The sequence below is a fragment of the Calliphora vicina genome, chromosome 1 (genome assembly GCF_958450345.1).
Source record: "Calliphora vicina chromosome 1, idCalVici1.1, whole genome shotgun sequence".
Classification (NCBI taxonomy): Eukaryota; Metazoa; Arthropoda; class Insecta; order Diptera; family Calliphoridae; genus Calliphora; species Calliphora vicina.
Window position 1 is genome coordinate 160,108,479 of NC_088780.1, and position 21,928 is coordinate 160,130,406.

Sequence of the window (21,928 nt, forward strand, 5' to 3'; positions counted from 1 at the left end):
AATAAACTGTATAATATGTATAAAACCAGTTTGTTCGAATTTCTCACAAAAAAGTCCTTAACATAATAAACGTTTAAAGTGACTACACTCTAGATTACTTAGATGCAATTAAGTGACAATTGTCTTCCTAATAAATTACCTGGGCTGTATAAAGTAACCAATTGACTTCCCTCTACTACTAGGGCACAAATGTGTCAAATGACCCAAAACATATAAATTGGGGTCAGCTAAGTGACATTAGTGACAATTACTGTCTATAATGAATATATTGACTACTTGCTTAACTGCTGGGTACTGCAACTTAATTTTTAATGATAATTTTATTATTTCTAGCGTGTTTTGATTACAAATGTATTAAGTAATGCTATGGGACCGGCGATGGAAGACAATGAACATAACGTGGGCGTTATTGATCGTGTGATTTAACGATTTATGGCTAGTTTTTGGTTCATCTATACAATTATCAATGCTTTCTCTTGAATAAAAAAAATTAACTGTTTTTTAGGCTCTCCTGAATAGCAGACATAAATACTCTTTTGCAGGCAAGACGACGAAATGATTGCAATTTACTCTTTTAAGATCATATTTGTTTTTAATGTAAAATCTTGCATATTTTGACTAGAAATTAATTAAATACTGGCTGGTATGCGAAATTGATATAGTTCCTTTGATGAGCAACAAAGAAAGGGCTGCCAATGCAGCTATCAAAATGTTGGTAATGCTATGCAACTAGAGAAATCATCGACGACCTAGGACTATGATCATAACGTGTCAATTAATTAATCAATGAGTTGTTCACTTTGATCGTGTGTTTTATATATGCCGATAAATCAATTGCAAGCTTAGAAAAGCAAAAATTTTGTTAAAAGTTCTTATTAATTGGCATCAATCTCCCATAAATGTGATAAACAACAATCATAAAATTTTTCGTAAATTTAACTTATTTAGTTAGATGGACTTAGGTAAGAATCGACGTTCAGAGCAAGATTCAAATAAAGAAAACTTCAACGACATTCGATCACGATTTTTTTTAAATTTTGATGCAGTTGATCTCCTCTAAGCAAGATTAGTCTCATAAATTGTATCAATTTCGAACATACACTTTGTGGTAATTCTATACAATATTTACAGCAATCCGCTTGTAATAGTTACGCTCTCTAGAAAATACATTGGAACCATACTATTGAATGATCTCGCTGTTTTGACAATCAGACAAAAGTACTTAGTTGGATTTGGCGTCGGAAATTTTCACAAGATCGTAACTGGAATATTGAAAGATCGATCATGCTCGCCATGTACAATTAAGCGATTAAGCAAATGTAACAACAATCATCCGTGTAATTTTATATCTCGAATCTGGAATAATGAAAAATCGATCATGTTGTTATACAAATCGGTTTTTCTGTGCCACTGAATTCTAAAGTAGCATTTCAAATTCATTAAATCTGTTATGGTTTTGCTCTCTTTGGAACATTAAACAGAATACTCAATAGCTAGATGTTCTGAGACAGATTTCTTAGACAGTATTGCGGTACTGTCTAAGAAATCTGTCCTGTTAGCGAGAAACCAGATTTCAGATTTGAAATCTTAAGGAAACATTTATGCATTCTCTGGTTTAAATTTATCAAAACGTCAGATCGTTGACTGCTTTGCTGACTTTGGAAAAAAAATTAAGATTTCTTTACACAGGGAATTCAAAACTTTAATAAATCATTGAGTTATTTTAAATAACTCACTGTTTACACATTTCAGCAGTTTAACTAAAATGATCCTTCGAACCTAACAAATACCTTATTATTTATAAAATGAGAAAAGATTTATTCAAAACATATATTTGCTTAAACGTAATATATGAACCCGCATAGATTGCTCTAGCGGTTAATAAATAAGGTCTTTTGACGAAGGATTTTGTAGTCTTTCACCTTTTCAAAACCTAGATTATTTACTCTGTTCACATTTATTTAATTGCCTACTTGGTTTTGGAAATTTATTGTATTCTCCTAAAAAATTTAATTAAAAATTTAATGGTTTTATTTTTCCTGTTACTAATGATAATTAAGTCTGTACAGTTTTTAGTTAAATTATTTATTAGTTAATATATATTTTTGTTGAGTCGTTCAACGATTAAAGCTTAAAAAACCAATAATATTTTTCTTTTTTTGTTTAATTTTATATTTTTCCTTAGGTTTTTATGTTTTTGTATCATTATAAAACAAAAAGGCATAAAGTAATTTGAATTAAATTTAAGTGGTAGTGGTAGTTTTTTTTTACTCTTTTTTTTTGAATTTTACGATTTTGTAGTTTAATTTTTATCTATTTATAATCATAAATGTATGATGAATGTAAGTATGTTGTTATGTATAATTTGGTAGTTAGTTAAATGTACTTAGTAACTAATTAAATGTAATTTAAGTAAGTAATGGCAATAATAATAATAATTATGATTCCAATACACAATTGACATGAAATACAATAAATCATTTTCATTTTCTTTCATTATCATCATCTTCAATGGCTATGATCATCATCATGGAAATGATTTTTGGTTTTTTTTCTTTCTATCTTTCTGGTTTTTCTGTTAGTAATATTTATAATTTGTTATAAGGACACCTACAAAATACAAAATAGATATTAATGTTTATGTTTACTTTACTCTTCTAAACTAATTGTTTAATATATTTTGTTTAGGTTTCATTTTTTTACTCTTTGGTTTGGGAACTACAGCCTACTCTTAGTACAGTTTTTAACAATGTATTTATTTATGTTTTTCTTTTTTTGGTTTTATTTATTTTACTTTAAGTTTTGTTTGTTTTAATAAATAAAATCAATCAATATAAAATTTCTAGTATGTTTGTATGTGAGTGATAGAAAAACTGAGGAGATTTAATAAAATTATTTAGATTTTATTTAAGTATTTTAAAAATATATTTAAAAGAAATATTATTCATATAGACAATATCCATAAACATAAGTTTAAGAATATTAAAGATCAAACATTTTTTGAGGAATTTCATGATTCTACGCACCGAGTTAGGTATTTTTACATAAAATCTTTCTTTAATTTATATAGAAGAACTTTAGAAAAGAGAAGTCTTCACCCATGAATACTTTTATCCAAATAATTAAACAAATTATGAGATTTTCTTTAAAAAATCATTTAATTTGTGCAAGGATTTGATACCATAATTTATTTAAATACAATTTCTTGAATGCATCTAACTGGAAAAATTAACTTCAATTAAACAATTATGAAAGCTATATTCTGCTGTGCCGAATCTTATATACCCTTCACCGAAGCATACTTTATGATAAAGAATGAAAATATTTTTTGGAAACTATTTTTTGGAAATAGCTGGTCCAAAGTAGGCAAATCATTGAATACACATAAAAGTTACATACATTCAGTTACCATACTAGCTACCTGATTGGTTACTTGATCATCTAGTTAACAAGTAAGGGTGCTAATTGACCTCAAATAGTCAGTTAAAAATACATCTAATAGAGAGTCCAATAGCCGATTGCTTGTAAACAAACCATTTATCTGCACAGCTCTACAATATGTTACTTCTGGTAGGTAAAATAACTACTTTAAACGTTTAAAGCGAATACACTCTAGATTACTTATAGACACTAAAGTGACTTCACGCTAGGTTACATAAGATGTCAGTATACATAGATTAGCGAAGAAAAAATAAACTGTATGTGAATTATATCAACACATTTTTTACATAAATATAACCAGTTTGAACGAACTACTCATAAAAAATGCTGTACATAATTTACGTTTAAAGAAACTACACTCTAGATTACTTCTAGACACTTAAGTGACAATTGACTTCACACTAGATTACGTGGGATATATAAAGTAACCAATTGACTTCTCTCTGCACTACAAAGAGAATATAAGTGTCAAATGACCCAAAATATATAAATTGGAATCAGCCAAGTGGCAATTAGTGTTTATAAAAACCCGACTTTTTAAAAAACCGGTTTGTCGGTTAACCAAAAATTGGACTTCTTTAGAAAACTGGTTTTTCGGTTAACCGACATCAAAAAAACCGGTTAACCGTCATATATATGTAGAAAACATAAAATGTCCTGTAAAGTCTGCATAGCTTTAAAATTTGTCGTTTTTAGTAGTCAGGAATGGTTAATATTAAATAACTATAAATATACAAAAGTGCTAAGTCCAATTTATTTTGCAAAAATTTCAAAATTGTTATTTCAGTCAAATGGAATTGAGTATAAATATGTTACTAAATATATAATACTTCTTTTAATTATTGGTTTATTCATTAAATTTCAACCAAAAAATGTAAACTAATTTTTTAATCTAAATATCGCACTGGATCAACAAGAGGGTATTAACTCAAAATTTTAAAATTTTCAGTAGAGGATAAAAACTGTTTGTGGTTACATTTTAAGAGAATTTGAAAATCTGAATACATCAAAATATGTAAATTCCATTTAAAAATATAATTACATTGTTTTTCTTTTAAATTTTTCCAATTATTACAAACAAAATCTATGTTTTTGAGTTAATACCATTTTTCTGAAAAAATGTGAACAATTTTATTATAAAAAGTCACATTTCGAATTAAAATTAAAAAGTAAAACCTACAATTGGTTTTTCAACAAAACAGTATCAAATCAAAATACAACCAAATATAAATAAAACAATTTGATTATTTTTAACTAGAATAAAGGCTCAACTCAAAATAATACATTTTTTATGATAATATGCGAAGCATTTCTATTTCAACTTTTGTATTAACTTAAAATAATATCTTTTTGTTGTATAAAAGTAGTCACTACATTATCATGAAAATGGTCTCAAATGTTGTTTTCGAGATGAAAGACTAATCGGAATACGTTGAAATTTTTACAGTAGATAGATATTGATGTTGTTAGTTGATTTCTTGAAAAAAGTGAAATTTTAAACATTTTGATTTAATACCCTCTTGTTGATCAAGTGCGATATATACTATATTAAACACAAAAAAAGTTTCTACCTATATCCGTTATATACTCTAAAATAATTCAACGGATTAGCTCCAAACCGGTTTCATTAGAAAGGAAATTTTGTTAAGATGGTTTTAGACACACGATTTATTAATACCTCGACTTTCTGGTAAAATCATCACTATGATTACAATGAATCATTATTAAAATTTAGCAGAACTTCTAGAATTATGCGGAATTTAATTGTTAATAGTTTCATTATGTGCAATTTATTCTGAAAACGTTTTTCAGTATACTCATCGTCCACTACTATTTAGAATCATTGTACATCTTAAAAATATTAATCTAAAGTGCTTTATATTCTAAATCAGATGTTTAGATTTCAAATTAGACCAATAATGTGTATACAATGAATATAAAAATGCACAAAAACATGAGATTTATTAATTTTAGATCGAAATTTTACAAACCGGCTAACCGAAAATCAACATTTTAAATTAACCGGTTCGCAAAAAACCGAGATTGCGAAGAAAACCCGGTTTTTCGGTTAACCGGTTTATAAACACTAGTGGCAATTACTGTCTTTAAGGGATACATTGACTACGTGCTTAACTGCTGGGTCTTTAAATAATAAATTCAAGAATATTTAAATATTTAGGTCCTTCGAACCAGAATTGTTTATTATCCAATGCCTTTTATTAAATCTCCTCGCATGTTTCAATTAGTGTTTTTTGGGTGTACTCAGTGTAGTGTATGTGTTTAATTTCATAATGTTTTTTTTTCTTCTTTTTGGTATTTAGTTAAAATTATTAATTAAAAACTGAAAAACACAGATTATAACAATTAATAACAATTGAAATGTTCAATAAACATTTCATTCTATAGTAAATTATTAAAGTTGTATCAATTAATCAATCAATCAATAATACAATATATTTGTTACTAATTAAAATCAATAAATATAATAATTATTTAATAAGACATAATAATAATTATATTATATTATACATACATATAATATATATTTTTGAAATACACATACAAATCACAGGTATGCAAATGTATGAAATGGAGTAATGTTTCTTATAATTTGTTTGTTTTTTTTTTTTTTTTGTGGAAAATAATTAACTTGTACTGTTGGTTCTATATGTTCATGTTGTTGTTTTTTGTTGTTGTTTGTAATGTACTTGAATAATTTTTCAGTTTTTCTTTAAATATTTTGATCAAATTTATGTGTTTTTTTTTGTTCACTAAAATGTTATGGGTTAAAATGTTGAAAATTATTTTTAATTGTTTTTTTTTTTTGTTTTTGCTTTTAAGGTAATGAAGAATAATTGTAAAGTAATGTTTGTTGTTTGTATTTTATATTGCTTTATTGGCTTTAATTTAATTACTTATGGTTTTGGTTTTAATTTTCTAGTATGCATAATTATTTTATGTTGTATTGGTGTTGTGGGAGGATGTTTTTCTTTTTTTAATTTGTTGATTATTTGCAATTAGGAAGGTTTTTATTTTTTACTTTATACACATGCAGCATTATTTGGAATAATAATGAAATTAAGAAAGTATTTCTGAAAGAAAATGTATCATTCGCTCGTAGATGATGAATAGTATGGTCCTTCGAACCAAAAATAATCTATTAACATCAATAACTAATTGTAGATAGGAATTGAATTCTATCGATTTCAACAGTATATTTATATAATAAACCGAGGCGATTAGATGTTTAAATTGTTTTATCTGCTTCACTGCATTCTGTACTTTTCAGATATTAATTCCTAATAGATGTATTTCCTTTAAGCACTAAATGATCATTAAACAAAATATGGTCCAGAAAAAGTAATATACATAACATTTAGGAAAATGTAAAACATCGAAAATTACTTTAAAATTAGTGCATATTTTTAATTTGTGAAAGAAATAGATTCATATTTGTATACTCCTTACAAGATGCTAGTCTTTAAAATTTGTCTAAAATTTTAATGGTCCTTCTAACTCAGATTTTAAAACTTCCGCATGAATTAATGAATAATTGTATAAATGTATTTGTTCATTAATCGATTTAGGTTTTAAAAGAAATTTTACAGAGATTAAGAGCCCAATCGATCTTAAAATCATGTTTGTTAAGTTTTGAAAACTTATATGATATCCATAGTGGAACTATTCGTGGTATGTAGATAGAAATATTCTGATGGTTCTTAGAAGACTTGGATTATAAATGCAAAAACGTTATGTAACTTTAAAATGGGCATTTGGTACTACAAAATTTTGTATATTTTGTAATAAACCTCATAATTGATTTAAGTATACGAATAACGATCAACTAATACTCTTTACGAAATGATGAATGGTCCTTCGAATTAGGAAATAAAATAATTTGAATGAAAATATTGAAGACTGTATTTTTGAATATGTAATACGATGAATATAATTTAATTTTTAATTACCAGAAATTGTAAATGGAATATATTAAATAATTGAATATTTTTCCAGAATTTTATTCCTATCGAAATCTCAAAAAGAAAGTATTTTCTAAGTAGAATTGACATTTGTTTGAATGGGGTTGGGTCAATAAGTTAATAAATCAATAATTTTTTAATTTCCCGTCTCTTAACTGAAAGAGCAGCTGTTGACTCCTGTTATTTAGTTTGTTTTTGACAGCCATCGACTACCTCGTGACTTGAGGAGAAATTGGTAAAAAGTGAATTTGCTCATTAACAATTATTGTTTGAGTAAAAAAACATCTCTCAAATAAAGACTAATCTTGACAAATACTATGGGAACTCTGCACCATCAATTTCAATGGTATAAAAGAGGTTTACTGAATTTCGTTGTGGACTTACAAGCTCGGAAGATGCCGAACGTTCTGGACGTCCCGTTAAGGTCTCTACACCCGAAACAATTGAAAAAAAATCATGATATGGTGTTGGCCGATTGGAGATTGACTCAGTGGTTTCAAATTTTCAATGATCACTTGGGTATGATAAAGCTTTTCGCAGTATCCATGGCAAAACTCCATGAATTTGGCTCCGAAATGCTCCCTCTTCAAACATATTTAGCCCGGAGTGACTATTTCATGTTTCCAAACCTGTTTCTTACCGGAAAGGGATGAAATCATCTCACAAAAAATATAAGATAAATTGGAGAAACGTTGGATAAAGTCTATAGAGCTCAAAGAGACCATGTGGATATTTTTCGGAAATATTTTCTCAATTTATTTACAAAAAAAAAAAAAAAAAATACAGAATCAGAAGTAGCTAAAGTATAAGCGATCGGAGTAATAACTACGGAATTGAAGCTATTCCGAATGAAATTTACGTTTTTTAGCAAATGATACACTTTCTGAAAATGAAATACTTTTTGAAAAACGAAACTTAAAAACAGCCTTTCAATACATACAACTATGTATTTTAATATCATATTTTTAGATTTGTTTTTGGATTTTTCTATCAATTATTTTAAAGTTCTAGTTAATTTTCTTTAAAGAGTTGTATTTAGGATGTGCAGACCGATTTTAAATATTATTTTGTTTTGTTTTAATTTTAGTTTTGGTTTCCTTAAAGGAATGATTAGAGACATAGATTTTCGGAAAATATTTATATACGAATATTTGTTTACTATAGAATATATGTATGTATTTATTTATTTATGTATTTATGTATATATTTCAGTATGTATTGTATATGTATGTATATATTTATAAGTATATATGTACTGGGTATATTAATTATAATTTTCTTCTTTTGGTTTTAGAATATAATATTGGTCGTAGTGTTTTAGTTTTTGCCATTATTTCGCTTAGAGTTTTGTTATCTGGGTGAGTTATAAATACTGATTGAATAGAATACAGTGCAGTTTGAATAGGATTAGAAAAAAAAATAGTCGAACTAATTAATTAACTATGAAGGGGAGGGTGTAAAAAAGTTAGGAAGGAAATGCCATGCCTTTGATTTATCTAGCTAAATATGTTTCTAGTATGTATGTAAGTATTTATGAGATTAGGTTAAACTGTCAGCTGTTGGGTCATTCTAATAATGTTTTAGTTTAAAGTTAATGTTGTAGTTGTTTTTGTTGTATTGTAGAAAATTTCAGTTTTTTTTTTGTGTATTTGAAAGTGTCTTGTTTTTCTTCCAGCATTAAATATTACTTTATCAATAATTAAATTATGTAGTTTAATATTGTTTTTGTTATTTATTATTATTATATAAGTATTTTATTAAATGCATTCAATCAACCTTTTATTGTTTTATTTGTTTTATTACTGGTTTTTATTTTTATCATCAATTGTATTTTTGATGTTTTAGCTTGTGGATTGTTTCCTTTTTTGGGAGTTTTTTGTTTAATGTAAATTTCAATACTGTTAGGGTTTGTTTTTAGTAATATTTTTTTTAAGTTTGTATATGTTTTTATATATAAATATTATTATTTGTAGTTTTATATATAAAAAAGCGTTTTGTTTTTGTTAAAAAATTTATGTAATTTAGTTTTTTTGTGAAAAAAAAAATTGAATTACATAGATTTTTCCGAATGCATAATGAAATTTTATCCATTTGTTTGAGAAAATAATTTAATGAATTATATAAGAGCATAAACTATGTGACTCTCCTAAGAAAATAAACTGAGTTTCCAAAAAATCCAATTATTTTTATGAATTTAATCTAAAATTTTACATATTCTTTCTAAAATTAATAGTTGAACTTGCTATAAATTCTAAAGATTTTTATACCCTACACCACCATAGTGGGGAGGATATTACACCCACCTCAAAGTATACCGATCGAAACGATGTCCGTCCGTCTGGCTGGTTGGCTGGCTGTCCCTGTAAACCTTTTGCGCAGAGTACAGGTCGCAATTTTGAAGATATTTCGATCAAAATCGGTCCATTATTTCACCTAGCCCCCATACAAATGTCCTTCCGAAATTGAACTTTATCGGTCATAAATGTTTAATTTATATATGTATCTCCACAAATTCCGTTCCAAATAAGTTTTATATATACAAAATTCATGTCACCAAATTTTGTTACGATCGGTCCATTATTAGTCATGGCTCCCATATAGACCCGCTTCCGAAAATCACTTTAACGTGCATAAATCGCTTAAAAATGTTGGTATACACACAAAATTCAACATAGTAAACTTTCATATTGACATAAATCACACGACCTAATTTCATGGTGATCGGTCCATAATTGGTCATAGCCCCCATATAAGGCCCACTTCCGAAAATCACTCAAAAATATAAATTATTGAAATTTTAAAAGAAAAATGTTTTTGCTCTTTTACTTAGTGTAGTGTATTATATGGTCGGGCTTGACCGACCATACTTTATTACTTGTTTTAATAAAATTTTAGAACCCCATAACACGCTAGGTCGTTTTCAATATTTTTTCACTGTAGTGCCGAGTAATTTTTCGATTTGCATCGCCAACAATGCTTCTTATTTTACTAGGTGGCTATGAAAGTCATAAACGAATTAAGGGTTTTTTGAAAATATTTATAACAATGTTTTTGTCACCCTAAAGGTAGGGTCACACATGGCAAATATTTGCTCAAAAAAGCGTAACCATTTTTTTAGCACAAATTTGTTTGACGTGTTTACTGTTACAATTGTTTTGTAAGATCAAACAGCATCAAATAAATTAAAACTAAATTTTTGGGTTTGAATCATCCTAATAAGTAATATAAGTTTTTGAAATAAATAAAAGAATTCAAATATATTTTATTTAGTGGTTACGTCTTTTTCGTCAAATATTTGTCATGTGTGACCCTACCTTAACTAACATTTTTCAGTCACAACATAAATATTCGGTCATAAAACAAGTTTATCTGTGTGACTAATACAGAATAATGTTAATTTGAACCAGGATAACTAACTTTTATAGTACAGTGAGCCTCAAAAGTGAGTAAACACCAAAAATTATTTGATTTTTTTTTTTAAGATAATGAAAATCTTAAAATCTAATCATCGATTAAAATTTAAAAGTTTCGTTTGGTTGGAGATTGAGTTGAATAATAGAATCGGTTCTCAAAAAAAAAATGATTTAAGTCGGAATATAATGATTTTTATGATCATAAAAATTCAAAAAAATCACTGCTGTGTACTCACTTCTGAGGCTGTGTGTAGGTCGACTTTATACAAATTGAATTTTAAGGATGCTTAAGATTAAAACTTCTAAAAATATTTATATTAATAGAAAGTATGCATTATTGAAATTTGTCCGATTATTTAAAATAGTTTAATGATTTTTTGGTTAAATCTTGCATTAAAACAATTCTTGGGAATGATCAGATTTTTTGATATTTCCCGGGAAATTTGCATCATAGGCATTTCTTAACATGAATTCAACAATATGATTGCCAGTGTAGTTGTAAATAAAGCTGTCGGTTATCATATGAAGGATTACACAAAAGTTAACGAAATAAATATGCAGTGGTTTTCAATTAGCAATTCTACGTTTTAGAGAAATAACGGTATTCTTAAAGTTACAACTTCAAAACACTTTTATATTTTTAGATGTATCTTTTAGAAAAAAATTTGCCTCCAACTAAAGCAAAATACAATTAAAAATGTTTTTTTTTAATATCGAAATCCCATTGTGATTTTAGGGAGTGGGCTATATATGGGAGCTATTTGTTTTGTTTTCACGAGGAAATAATTTTTGCTTAATTTTGTATGGATACAGGTATTCTATGTACCATACAATAATGAACCGAATCTTAATATTTTCAAAAGAACTATTCTTTTTATCATAAGAAAAATATGTGCAAAATTTCATAATATTATTTGCAATGTTTTAGAAAATAGCAAATCATTTTCGAAAAGTATCAACCATTTTAGAAGTTGCCACACATTTTGCCCATTTTCAATAATAAATATATTAATAAAGAATATTTTGGGAAAATTTCATCCCATAAATCGTATTCCCGAGGCTCTATCGTGCCATAAACAGACTGACCGATTGACTGATATAGCTAGAACGCCTTAGATTTGAATTAACGGGCTGTGATTTGACACAAACTAGCGATTGGACGATTTCTTTCTCGAAAGTGACGATTTGCTGCATTTTGTGAAATTGTTAAAAAAAAATTCTCATTTTGTAGGTGAATATGAAGCAATATTTTGGTTATGAATTTTTTCAATTAAAATTTTTAGATTTTAAAACAATTTTTGGAAATAAATTACTGAAATAAAACGGGAAAATTCTACAGCAACTTTTTCTGTTTTGACAAAATTTATTCAGAATACAATGACATTATCCCTTTCAATTGAAGGTGCCAAGCACAAGGTGCTTTAATTTCAAGCATTTTTACCTTCCGAATGGACCATCTACAGCGTGATGCTACATTTTAATGAATTTATTGTAAGACTTGGGAATGAATACCTTTTAGACAACGGATTGAATATTCATTTGCATTTGGCAGAAGTTCGGCGGGAACGAAATCTAATTTGTTGACGTTGTTTACTATATTAGTTGTATTTTCGGAAATTTTGTTTATCATCGGTTGATAATATAAAAGCACTTTTATAGTACAATGTTAACAGCGGCCTACTTGTTTTATCGAACGATATGAAAATTTGGTATGTACCGGACATGTGAATTAAAATTTTTAGAATGATGTTAAGCAACGAAATTAAAATTAGCATTGTCTGATCGTTGGGAATGAAAAAAGCATTTATTTCTCGAATGAAAAAATAAAAATAATTTTTTGAAAAAATTTTTTTTGGATTTTTTTTTAACTTTTTTTTTTATTTGCAAAAGTTTGACCACAATTACTGACCTTAAAATCATTAGCGATATAGTGTCATTAGCGGTATAGTGTAAAAATTTGATTTTACCACGCCCCTCCGCCCACAGACCGAAAATCAAAAATCTGAAGAATCACTGAAAATTTGATAAAAATCGGTCCACCCATATCTCCGGAACCACTATGCCGATTTCGTGCAAACTTCACATAAACCATCTACAGACCATCCCCAACGTACCCTGAAATTTTGGTTGAAATCGGTCGACCCGTTTTCTCAGTTAGTGGTGACATCAAAATGTACACTTCTTTTTATTTATAAGTTTGAGGTTTACCTTTTTATTTTAGTGATCACTAAAACTTAAATTTTAAGAAATATCTTTTGATATATGTATGTTATGTTTTCGTTCACTTTTTAAATACAAATTTAAAATTCTAATTAGAAATCTTCACTTTTTTTAATTTTCCGATTTTTTTTGTAACGATTTTTTTCTTTTTTATCGGGATATTGACGATTTTTTTCCAAATTCATCTGGCAGCCCTGACTGTGACAGCTGCTTGCAATATTAATCATATTTATATTTAAGCATTTCCATCAGTAGAAACTTATACTTATCAGCAATAATGATAACAACTGTACAATATTAATATTGTTTATAAGTACGACAAAATTAACTGTAAAGCAGCTTTAAAAGCTCTAGGTGATCATTGTGAAAAATGAACATTCTATTATTTCCGTTAGATTATTCATGAGACTTCTAGAATACGGCGCACAGAGGGATGGCTTCATACATTTTTTGGCAATAATTATAAGGAGTGGTCGTAGAGTGCTGAAATTTGGCACCGAGAATTATATGGACCAAACTAAGAAAAAAATAAAATTTTATCAAAAACGACCACGTCCAACGTAAAAGTCTAGAAATTTGGTACATATATTTTTGGAAACAAAAGATGATCGCATGCCGAGTTTCAATAAAATCGGTCACGCCCACCGCCCACGAAACCTATACATAGATAAGCATTTTTTTGATATTTCGTTTATTATTCGACAAAAAATTTTAAGTTTTCATCCTGTTCCGAAAACAATTTTTTTAAATGGTATTATTAGGAAAATTATACATATATAAACCACTGAATTGCGAGAAAATATAAGCAACTTTACTTAAATTTTTTAAAAATTAAATATTAAATTTTTCTTAAAACTATAAGGGTACATTTCATCTTTAACATTTCTCTACAAAACTGCATCATTTGATTTTTGAAATTGAGTGTTTGAAAAATTAACTTTTTGACACCAAAATCCCTCTGTGTTGCGCTGTATATAAAAAGTAACAGCAATTTGAGATTGAGTTAGCAGCTTTAAAAGCTTTAGGAAATCATTGTCAAAATAGAACATTCTAGTATTTTTGTTAGATTATTCATGATACTTCTAGAATATGGCACTGAGTATATAAAAAGTAACAGCGACTTGAGAGTTAACATCAACTATATTAAAGGTATATTTCTGTAAATTATAAATGTTTTTAAAGTGTGTTATTTTAAGTAAGAGTTGCTATTTAATTTATAATCTACTGATCGCTTTTATTTGCAATTAAAGGAAATAAAGAACCGTTGTTTTTAAAAGGTAAAAACGTAACAATATAGATACTTTTTGGTTCTACGATATGTTACAAACGGAATGACAAACTCAATATGGGCAATTCCATGAGAATCGCTACAACGACTGAGAACACAAAAACTCTTGAAACTTTTTTTCAAGATGATTTGAATAGAAGAAAATAATGAAATGTTACTATGCGAAAGTATTTAGATCATATTACAAAATTTTAAAGACAAACATAATAGTGTAAATATTAATATTAATTAATAATATTTAATTTATTAATATTTTAGGTATGTTATAGGTTAAAATTGCGGCGAAAGCTAGGCTTCCAATTAGCTTGTGGTATGAAATGAATTTGACTCTGATTGTTTGTTTGCTATTGCCAAATTGTTTACTGAAACCGAATGTATATTTTCTATTCATTTTTTTAGTTTGTGTATACATCTATTTACAGAATATATATTGTTTTATTATAAGAGAAAAATCTGTCACGCACGTAATGTCACGTACGATATTAAATTTTATTTATTATAAAATCCTTCAAAGATTGTTTTTATTTAAATATGATGGATTTTAAAGGAAAAATATTTCGTTTAGTGTAAGAAATTAAAATCGCATATTTCTACATGTATCTCAAAATGAGTTCCGTTTTATGTCACGTACGATATACCCTTATTTTGCTCAATATTTTGGACAACAATATTTCAAAAGAACTTTTTTATTATTTTAAAATATAGTACCCTCTGAATGGAACATAAAAACCAAATTAGTTTTCAGATACTCTTATTTTTGCAAAATCTATTCCACTCTGTAGGAGTACAAATGTCACGTACGATGATATGGAATTGCCCATATGCCACCCATATGTTTTGATGGTGAGTATGAAAATGTCTGTGATCATATCATAAGCTGAAAGTTACAGTTATACACAATCGTCACCACAAAATACAAGAATAGCTTAGATTATTTTCAATTTGAGGATAAAATTTCATTATGCAAGTATTTTATTAGCCAAGTTAGTAGTAATGAAAAGTCAGTTTCAAAAATATACATATATGTAAGAATTATTTTTAGTTAAGTTCTTTTTTTCTGTTTGTTGTTGTTGTTGTTGTTAGTTTTTAGAAATATTTAGCATAAATATTATTAATATACATATATATTTATAAAAAAGTCATAAATAGTCAAGTTTATATAAAAATGTATTGTTGTCAGTATGTACATATGTAAGTACAAATAGTTAGTAAGTAGATTACAAAAGAAAGTTGTTAGTTTGTAGTCAGTATGTATGTATTTATGTATAATTAATAAATTGGGTATAGAGGATAAATATTTATATGTATGTAGATAGAGGTAGCGACCAAAATAACTATTTAAGAAACAAACAAAAGTGAAAAGAAAACAAGTTCAAAAACAACAATTTTACAATTTTATGGAAAGTGAAACAGAAAAAACTTAAAATGTATTTTATTACATACAATAAAAAGCCTTTAAATACATTTATTATAATTTGTTAAATAGTTATAATGCCTATATTTTTGTTAATGTTGTTGCTGTTGTTGTTAGGTTATTAGGTTGTATACACTATATATAATATAATTTATCTAAATATGTTTTGTAATAAAGTATTAAATTGTAAATTCTGGAATGAATTTGAAATAAAACGAAAAATTAGCTTTTTAAACATCCAAGTATAAAACAGACGAAAATGGAATTGCTGTGGCGTTTGTTTCTTTTTTTCCTTTTTAATTGAATTTATAAAATATTTGAAAATAGAAGAATTTGAAAATCAAAACAAAATTTACCAGGACTTAATTAATGTTTTGGTTGTTTTTTTTTATTAATTTTAACTATTAATGATTATAAGTTGTAACTATTTTGTATTTTTGTTTTAGTTTTAAATATGGATTGCCACATAATCAGTTTGTTTAGTTAAGTTAGTTTTATTTGTTGTTGTTCTTGTTGTTGTTGTTTTTGTATCTCATATTATTAATAAACCTATTGAAAATTCGTTAATTCGTTCACTTGTTTAATATTTTGTTAATTTGTTTTTCTTTTTCTTTCTTATTAAGGGAATTGTTGTTTTGAATAATCATATTCATATTAACTATGTTAAATGTTAATTATATTTAATAATAATTATAATTATAATAATTTATGTATGTAGTCAGTTCGTTTTATAAAGAGAAATTTAATGAAAAATTTTAATATTTGTAAAAAAAAATTGTTATTTGTTGTATTATTTTGTATGCTTGTTGAATTTGTTTAAATACATTTATATATTTATATAGTCTTGTTTAATTTTTTTTTTTTATTTTTTATTAATAATATTGTTTTCTGTTTTCTTCTTCTTCGTATTACTGTAAATTTGTTTTGTAAATTGTAAATGTTTAGAAAATGAAATCTTTCAAATTGTTTTGTTTTATATTTAAAAAAAAATATTTTAAAATAAAAAACAATTAATAATAACAAATAAATATAAATTATTGTTTACTCTCTTGTTGGGTTTAATTCACTTTTGTATTTGGTGTGTATTTTGCATCTGCATGTCTGTGTACAATACGATGTACACATACATTATTGTAATTTGTAATTCGGAAATGAATTGAGCTGCTGGTGAGAACAAGGAGAATTAAGGATACGGAAATGGGTATAATACAAGTGTATGTGTATGTTTGATTAGTAAATGTACATGTTTATAGATGGCTGAAGAAAAATAGCACAATAACGAGTTTAAAGGATAAAAGTTTAAAGCTAAAAAATAAGCTTCAAGCTTAATATTCTTTTAACATATTCCTTTAAAAAGATTTGATCTTTTTTCTTAAGTATTTTAAAAATTAAATACAAACACCTTATAAAAATCTTGAAAGTTTTAATCAGCTTAATTTTACCATAACAACTGAATGTTACACCTATAGAAAATGTCACATAGAGAGGAAATTTACACTTTTTTGCTAATACATGTTTACTACTGTCTGTGTACATAGCAGAGTGATTGCTGGGTTGACGGCCCTAGACCGAAGTACTTCGGGTCATACCAGCCAGTGCATTGATCCAGCTCAAGGCAAGGAAAATAGTACTTTTCACAACATGAGAGTATTAAAATTAGAAATTTTAATTTAATTTCATATTACCAAAATGTACAAATACTATAATACTGAATATATTCTCTAGAAAATACTGTTATACTGATGATATTTTATGGAACATACTGTTATATACAAAATTTTCTATAAAAAATATTATTATAGACAAGATTCTCTATAAAAAATAGCGTTTTATACAAAAATTTCTATAGAAAATACAGTTAAATAGAAGAATTTCTATAGAAAATATTGTTATACACAAGATTTTCTATAGAAATTACTGTTATATACAATATTCTCTATAGAAAATACTGTTATACACAAGATTTTCTATAGAAAATACTGTTATACACAAGATTTTCTATAGAAATTACTGTTACATACAAGATTCTCTATAGAAAATACTGTTATACATAAGATTTTCTGTAGAAAATACTGTTATACACAAGATTTTCTATAGAAAATACTGTTATACACAAGATTTTCTATAGAAAATACTGTTATACACAAGATTTTCTATAGAAAATACTGTTATACACAAGATTTTCTATAGAAAATACTGTTATACACAAGATTTTCTATAGAAAATACTGTTATACACAAGATTTTCTATAGAAAATACTGTTATACACAAGATTTTCTATAGAAAATACTGTTATACACAAGATTTTCTATAGAAAATACTGTTATACACAAGATTTTCTATAGAAAATACTGTTATACACAAGATTTTCTATAGAAAATACTGTTATACACAAGATTTTCTATAGAAAATACTGTTATACACAAGATTTTCTATAGAAAATACTGTTATACACAAGATTTTCTATAGAAAATACTGTTATACACAAGATTTTCTATAGAAAATACTGTTATACACAAGATTTTCTATAGAAAATACTGTTATACACAAGATTTTCTATAGAAAATACTGTTATACACAAGATTTTCTATAGAAAATACTGTTATACACAAGATTTTCTATAGAAAATACTGTTATACACAAGATTTTCTATAGAAAATACTGTTATACACAAGATTTTCTATAGAAAATACTGTTATACACAAGATTTTCTATAGAAAATACTGTTATACACAAGATTTTCTATAGAAAATACTGTTATACACAAGATTTTCTATAGAAAATACTGTTATACACAAGATTTTCTATAGAAAATACTGTTATACACAAGATTTTCTATAGAAAATACTGTTATACACAAGATTTTCAATAGAAAATACTGTTATACACAAGATTTTCTATAGAAAATACTGTTATACACAAGATTTTCAATAGAAAATACTGTTATACACAAGATTTTCTATAGAAAATACTGTTATACACAAGATTTTCTATAGAAAATACTGTTATACACAAGATTTTCTATAGAAAATACTGTTATACACAAGATTTTCTATAGAAAATACTGTTATACACAAGATTTTCTATAGAAAATACTGTTATACACAAGATTTTCTATAGAAAATACTGTTATACACAAGATTTTCTATAGAAAATACTGTTATACACAAGATTTTCTATAGAAAATACTGTTATACACAAGATTTTCTATAGAAAATACTGTTATACACAAGATTTTCTATAGAAAATACTGTTATACACAAGATTTTCTATAGAAAATACTGTTATACACAAGATTTTCTATAGAAAATACTGTTATACACAAGATTTTCTATAGAAAATACTGTTATACACAAGATTTTCTATAGAAAATACTGTTATACACAAGATTTTCTATAGAAAATACTGTTATACACAAGATTTTCTATAGAAAATACTGTTATACATAAGATTTTCTATGGAAAATACTGTTATACATAAGATTTTCTATGGAAAATACTGTTTATACAATATTGTATATAGAAAAAACACATGATTTTCTATAGAATATATTGTTCTATACAAATACAAATAAATTGTTCTATACATGATTTTCTATAAAAAACACAAGATAGTTTGTGTAAAATACTGATATACAAGATTATCTTTATAAAGTAAAGTAGAAAGCACTGTTATACACATGAAGTTTATTGTAAAAATATCAAATGAGTCTCGGGTATTACATGACACTTTTCATTACATTAAATAGTGCTCTATGGTTGTGGTATTATTTTAATACTTTCTACTATGAAATAGCCGATTTTGTAGGAAATTTAAACTTTATTTTAAAAAAGAACCTAAGTTTAAATTAAAATTTTACAAAATCTCTAAATGAACTTGAAAATATTCCATAACGATGCCATATTTCTCCACCCATCTATATAAAAGTGACTATTTAATGAAAATTTATTTACGATTTGACTAGATGAAAATGTTGGGTGTTGTGTTTGTTGTCTGACAAGTCTGTATGTAGTATTTTACGTGTGCCTGCCTATTTTAAATCATCATATTCATCACTGCCGTTTTTCGATTCGCCTGAATGAAAAGCAGCCATAGCTGATGAACGATGATGATGATGATGATCATTATTGGAACCATTGTTACCAGCACCACCAACCCCACTACTACCACTACCACCGTTAGCACCACCACTAGCACTACCATTACTAGGCACATCAAATGCATCTAAAAATGGATTGGTTGCGGCATATTGAACACGATACGTACCTAAAGTGTGGTAATTGCCAGCACCATTACTATTACCCGTCGAAGAGGTGGCCGCAGAGGTGCCATTACTATAAGGCCTAGATGTAGTGGCGTACATAGAGCTAGAATTTGAATAGGATGAAGAGGCATTGGAGTTGGTATAGAAATCATAACTACTGGTAGAACCGGTCATTGAACTAACCCCACTACTGCTGGCCGTACCAGTAGCTGTCGATGTTCCTGAAGTATAGCCAGTGCCTCTTCCTTCGGCTGAGGCTGCCGAGGAAGATGTATTAAATAGTGTAGCACCGGATATACTACCACTACCACCACCATTACCCGAACTATGTTTGGGTAGAGTGCCATACACATGCATTGCACTTGTGTGTGTGCCATTCGTGCCGTTCGTACTGAACAGACTGCTACCATATGAACGATGCTGTGGCTGTTGCTGTTGCTCTGAGCTTGTCATTGACTTATTGCTAATATGACTACTACTTGCTAAACTGTTTCTAATGTCATTATTATATGTTGTTGCAGATGATGTGGTGGATGTTGCTAATGTCGAACGGCCAGAGTCATGTTCGGAGGCCAAGCTATCGAACAGCCGGCGGCCTGTCGAAACAATCGATGAGGATCCGGATGACGATGATGAAGATGATGACGATACTGCAGTCGATGAGGATTCTCTTAAACTACCACTTACTTGTCTAGACGGTGACGATGTTTTTTCCGATTTTTCCACATTGTATTTGCCCACTCCCGCCTTACTGCCGCTGGTCAGATGATAAGTGCCACGGGGTATAGTGTCGCTACCGGGAGGTGAAGGAGAATCAGGTGACTTGATGGGTGTGAACTGTACACGAGGTTCTCGCTTCAAATACTTGGACATTAACTGGGTGGTAGTCATGGCTTGTGACTGGGCCAGCAAGGCATTTGTCGATGCCGATGATTTGTACGAGATCAAATCATCCGAGTCATCTGAGGAGGTGGTTGTGGCCGAAGTGCCCGTCGAACCGGCACTCAATACGGTGGCCTGTGATGATGATGACGATGATGTTGTACTGGATTTGTTACGCATTGCTTTGTAGTCCTCGGTGGACAAAGTTGCTGTTGGCCTTTCGCCCGCTGTGGCTGCAGTCGTATACGCTGAGCGTAGTTTAAACGCGGAATCCCCATATTTATTGTTGCCGCCGCTCCCCACACCATTATTGTCGTCGTCGTTTTTGGTCTGAGTTTTGTGCGGTTCATAGAAATCAACTCCTTTGCGATTGGTTGCTGTTGCCGTTGCTGCAGCATTGTATGATGTTGATGCAGCATACTGTTGATTGTTATTATGGATGATGTTGGTGCTGTTGGTTATGGATGAATGCATGGACGTTTTATCGTCACTGGAGTAATCTTTATCGGGTTTCCTTTGACTGAGTGAATAAGAACTGACCGATTCCTGGATGTTGATCTGTTTAACGGATGATGGTGAAATACCGCGTTTAATGGTATCAGTGCCTGTTTGAGAGATTTTGTGTTATTGTGTTGTTTAAGACTAACAACGGATAATTAATTGTTAGAAATATTAAAGTTAACAATGGTTTAGCATGAGAATTTTGCCATAATATTTTAATATTCTTAAATAACACTATACTACAGCCAAAAATCAAAATAATTTTGGCACTCTGAACACAAATATGGGAGAAATTTTAGAATCGTACGGTTAGGTTTCGAAATATTTCCTCAAAAAAATAGCACCATTTTCTAGTTTAATATTTAAGGATTTTTGCACGAGTATGTCATTCATTGCCAAACTAAAATGTTTCAGTTAATTGTTAGTAGTTTTCTTAATACGTGTCCCGAAATATGCCGGACAGTGAGCGATTGCCGTGTATTGTTGATGATGATCCAAATGCGAATTTGTGCACATCAATTAAAC

General features: G+C 27.9%; 1 protein-coding gene across 8 annotated transcripts in view; it reads right to left on the reverse strand.

The window, feature by feature from the left end:
* Positions 1-19,689: 19,689 nt before the first annotated feature.
* The window catches only part of RhoGAP100F (Rho GTPase activating protein at 100F), a 68,984-nt gene continuing 66,745 nt past the window's right edge, over positions 19,690-21,928 (reverse strand). For 6 of the 8 annotated variants that reach the window (XM_065516419.1, XM_065516417.1, XM_065516416.1 and 3 more), the window contains exon 12: positions 19,690-21,507. In XM_065516419.1, coding sequence (XP_065372491.1) covers positions 19,787-21,507 — 1,721 coding nt within the window. In that variant the 3' untranslated portion in view covers positions 19,690-19,786. The remainder of the gene's footprint in view (positions 21,508-21,928) is intronic. The other 2 variants (XM_065516423.1, XM_065516422.1) reach the window with 1 other exon arrangement.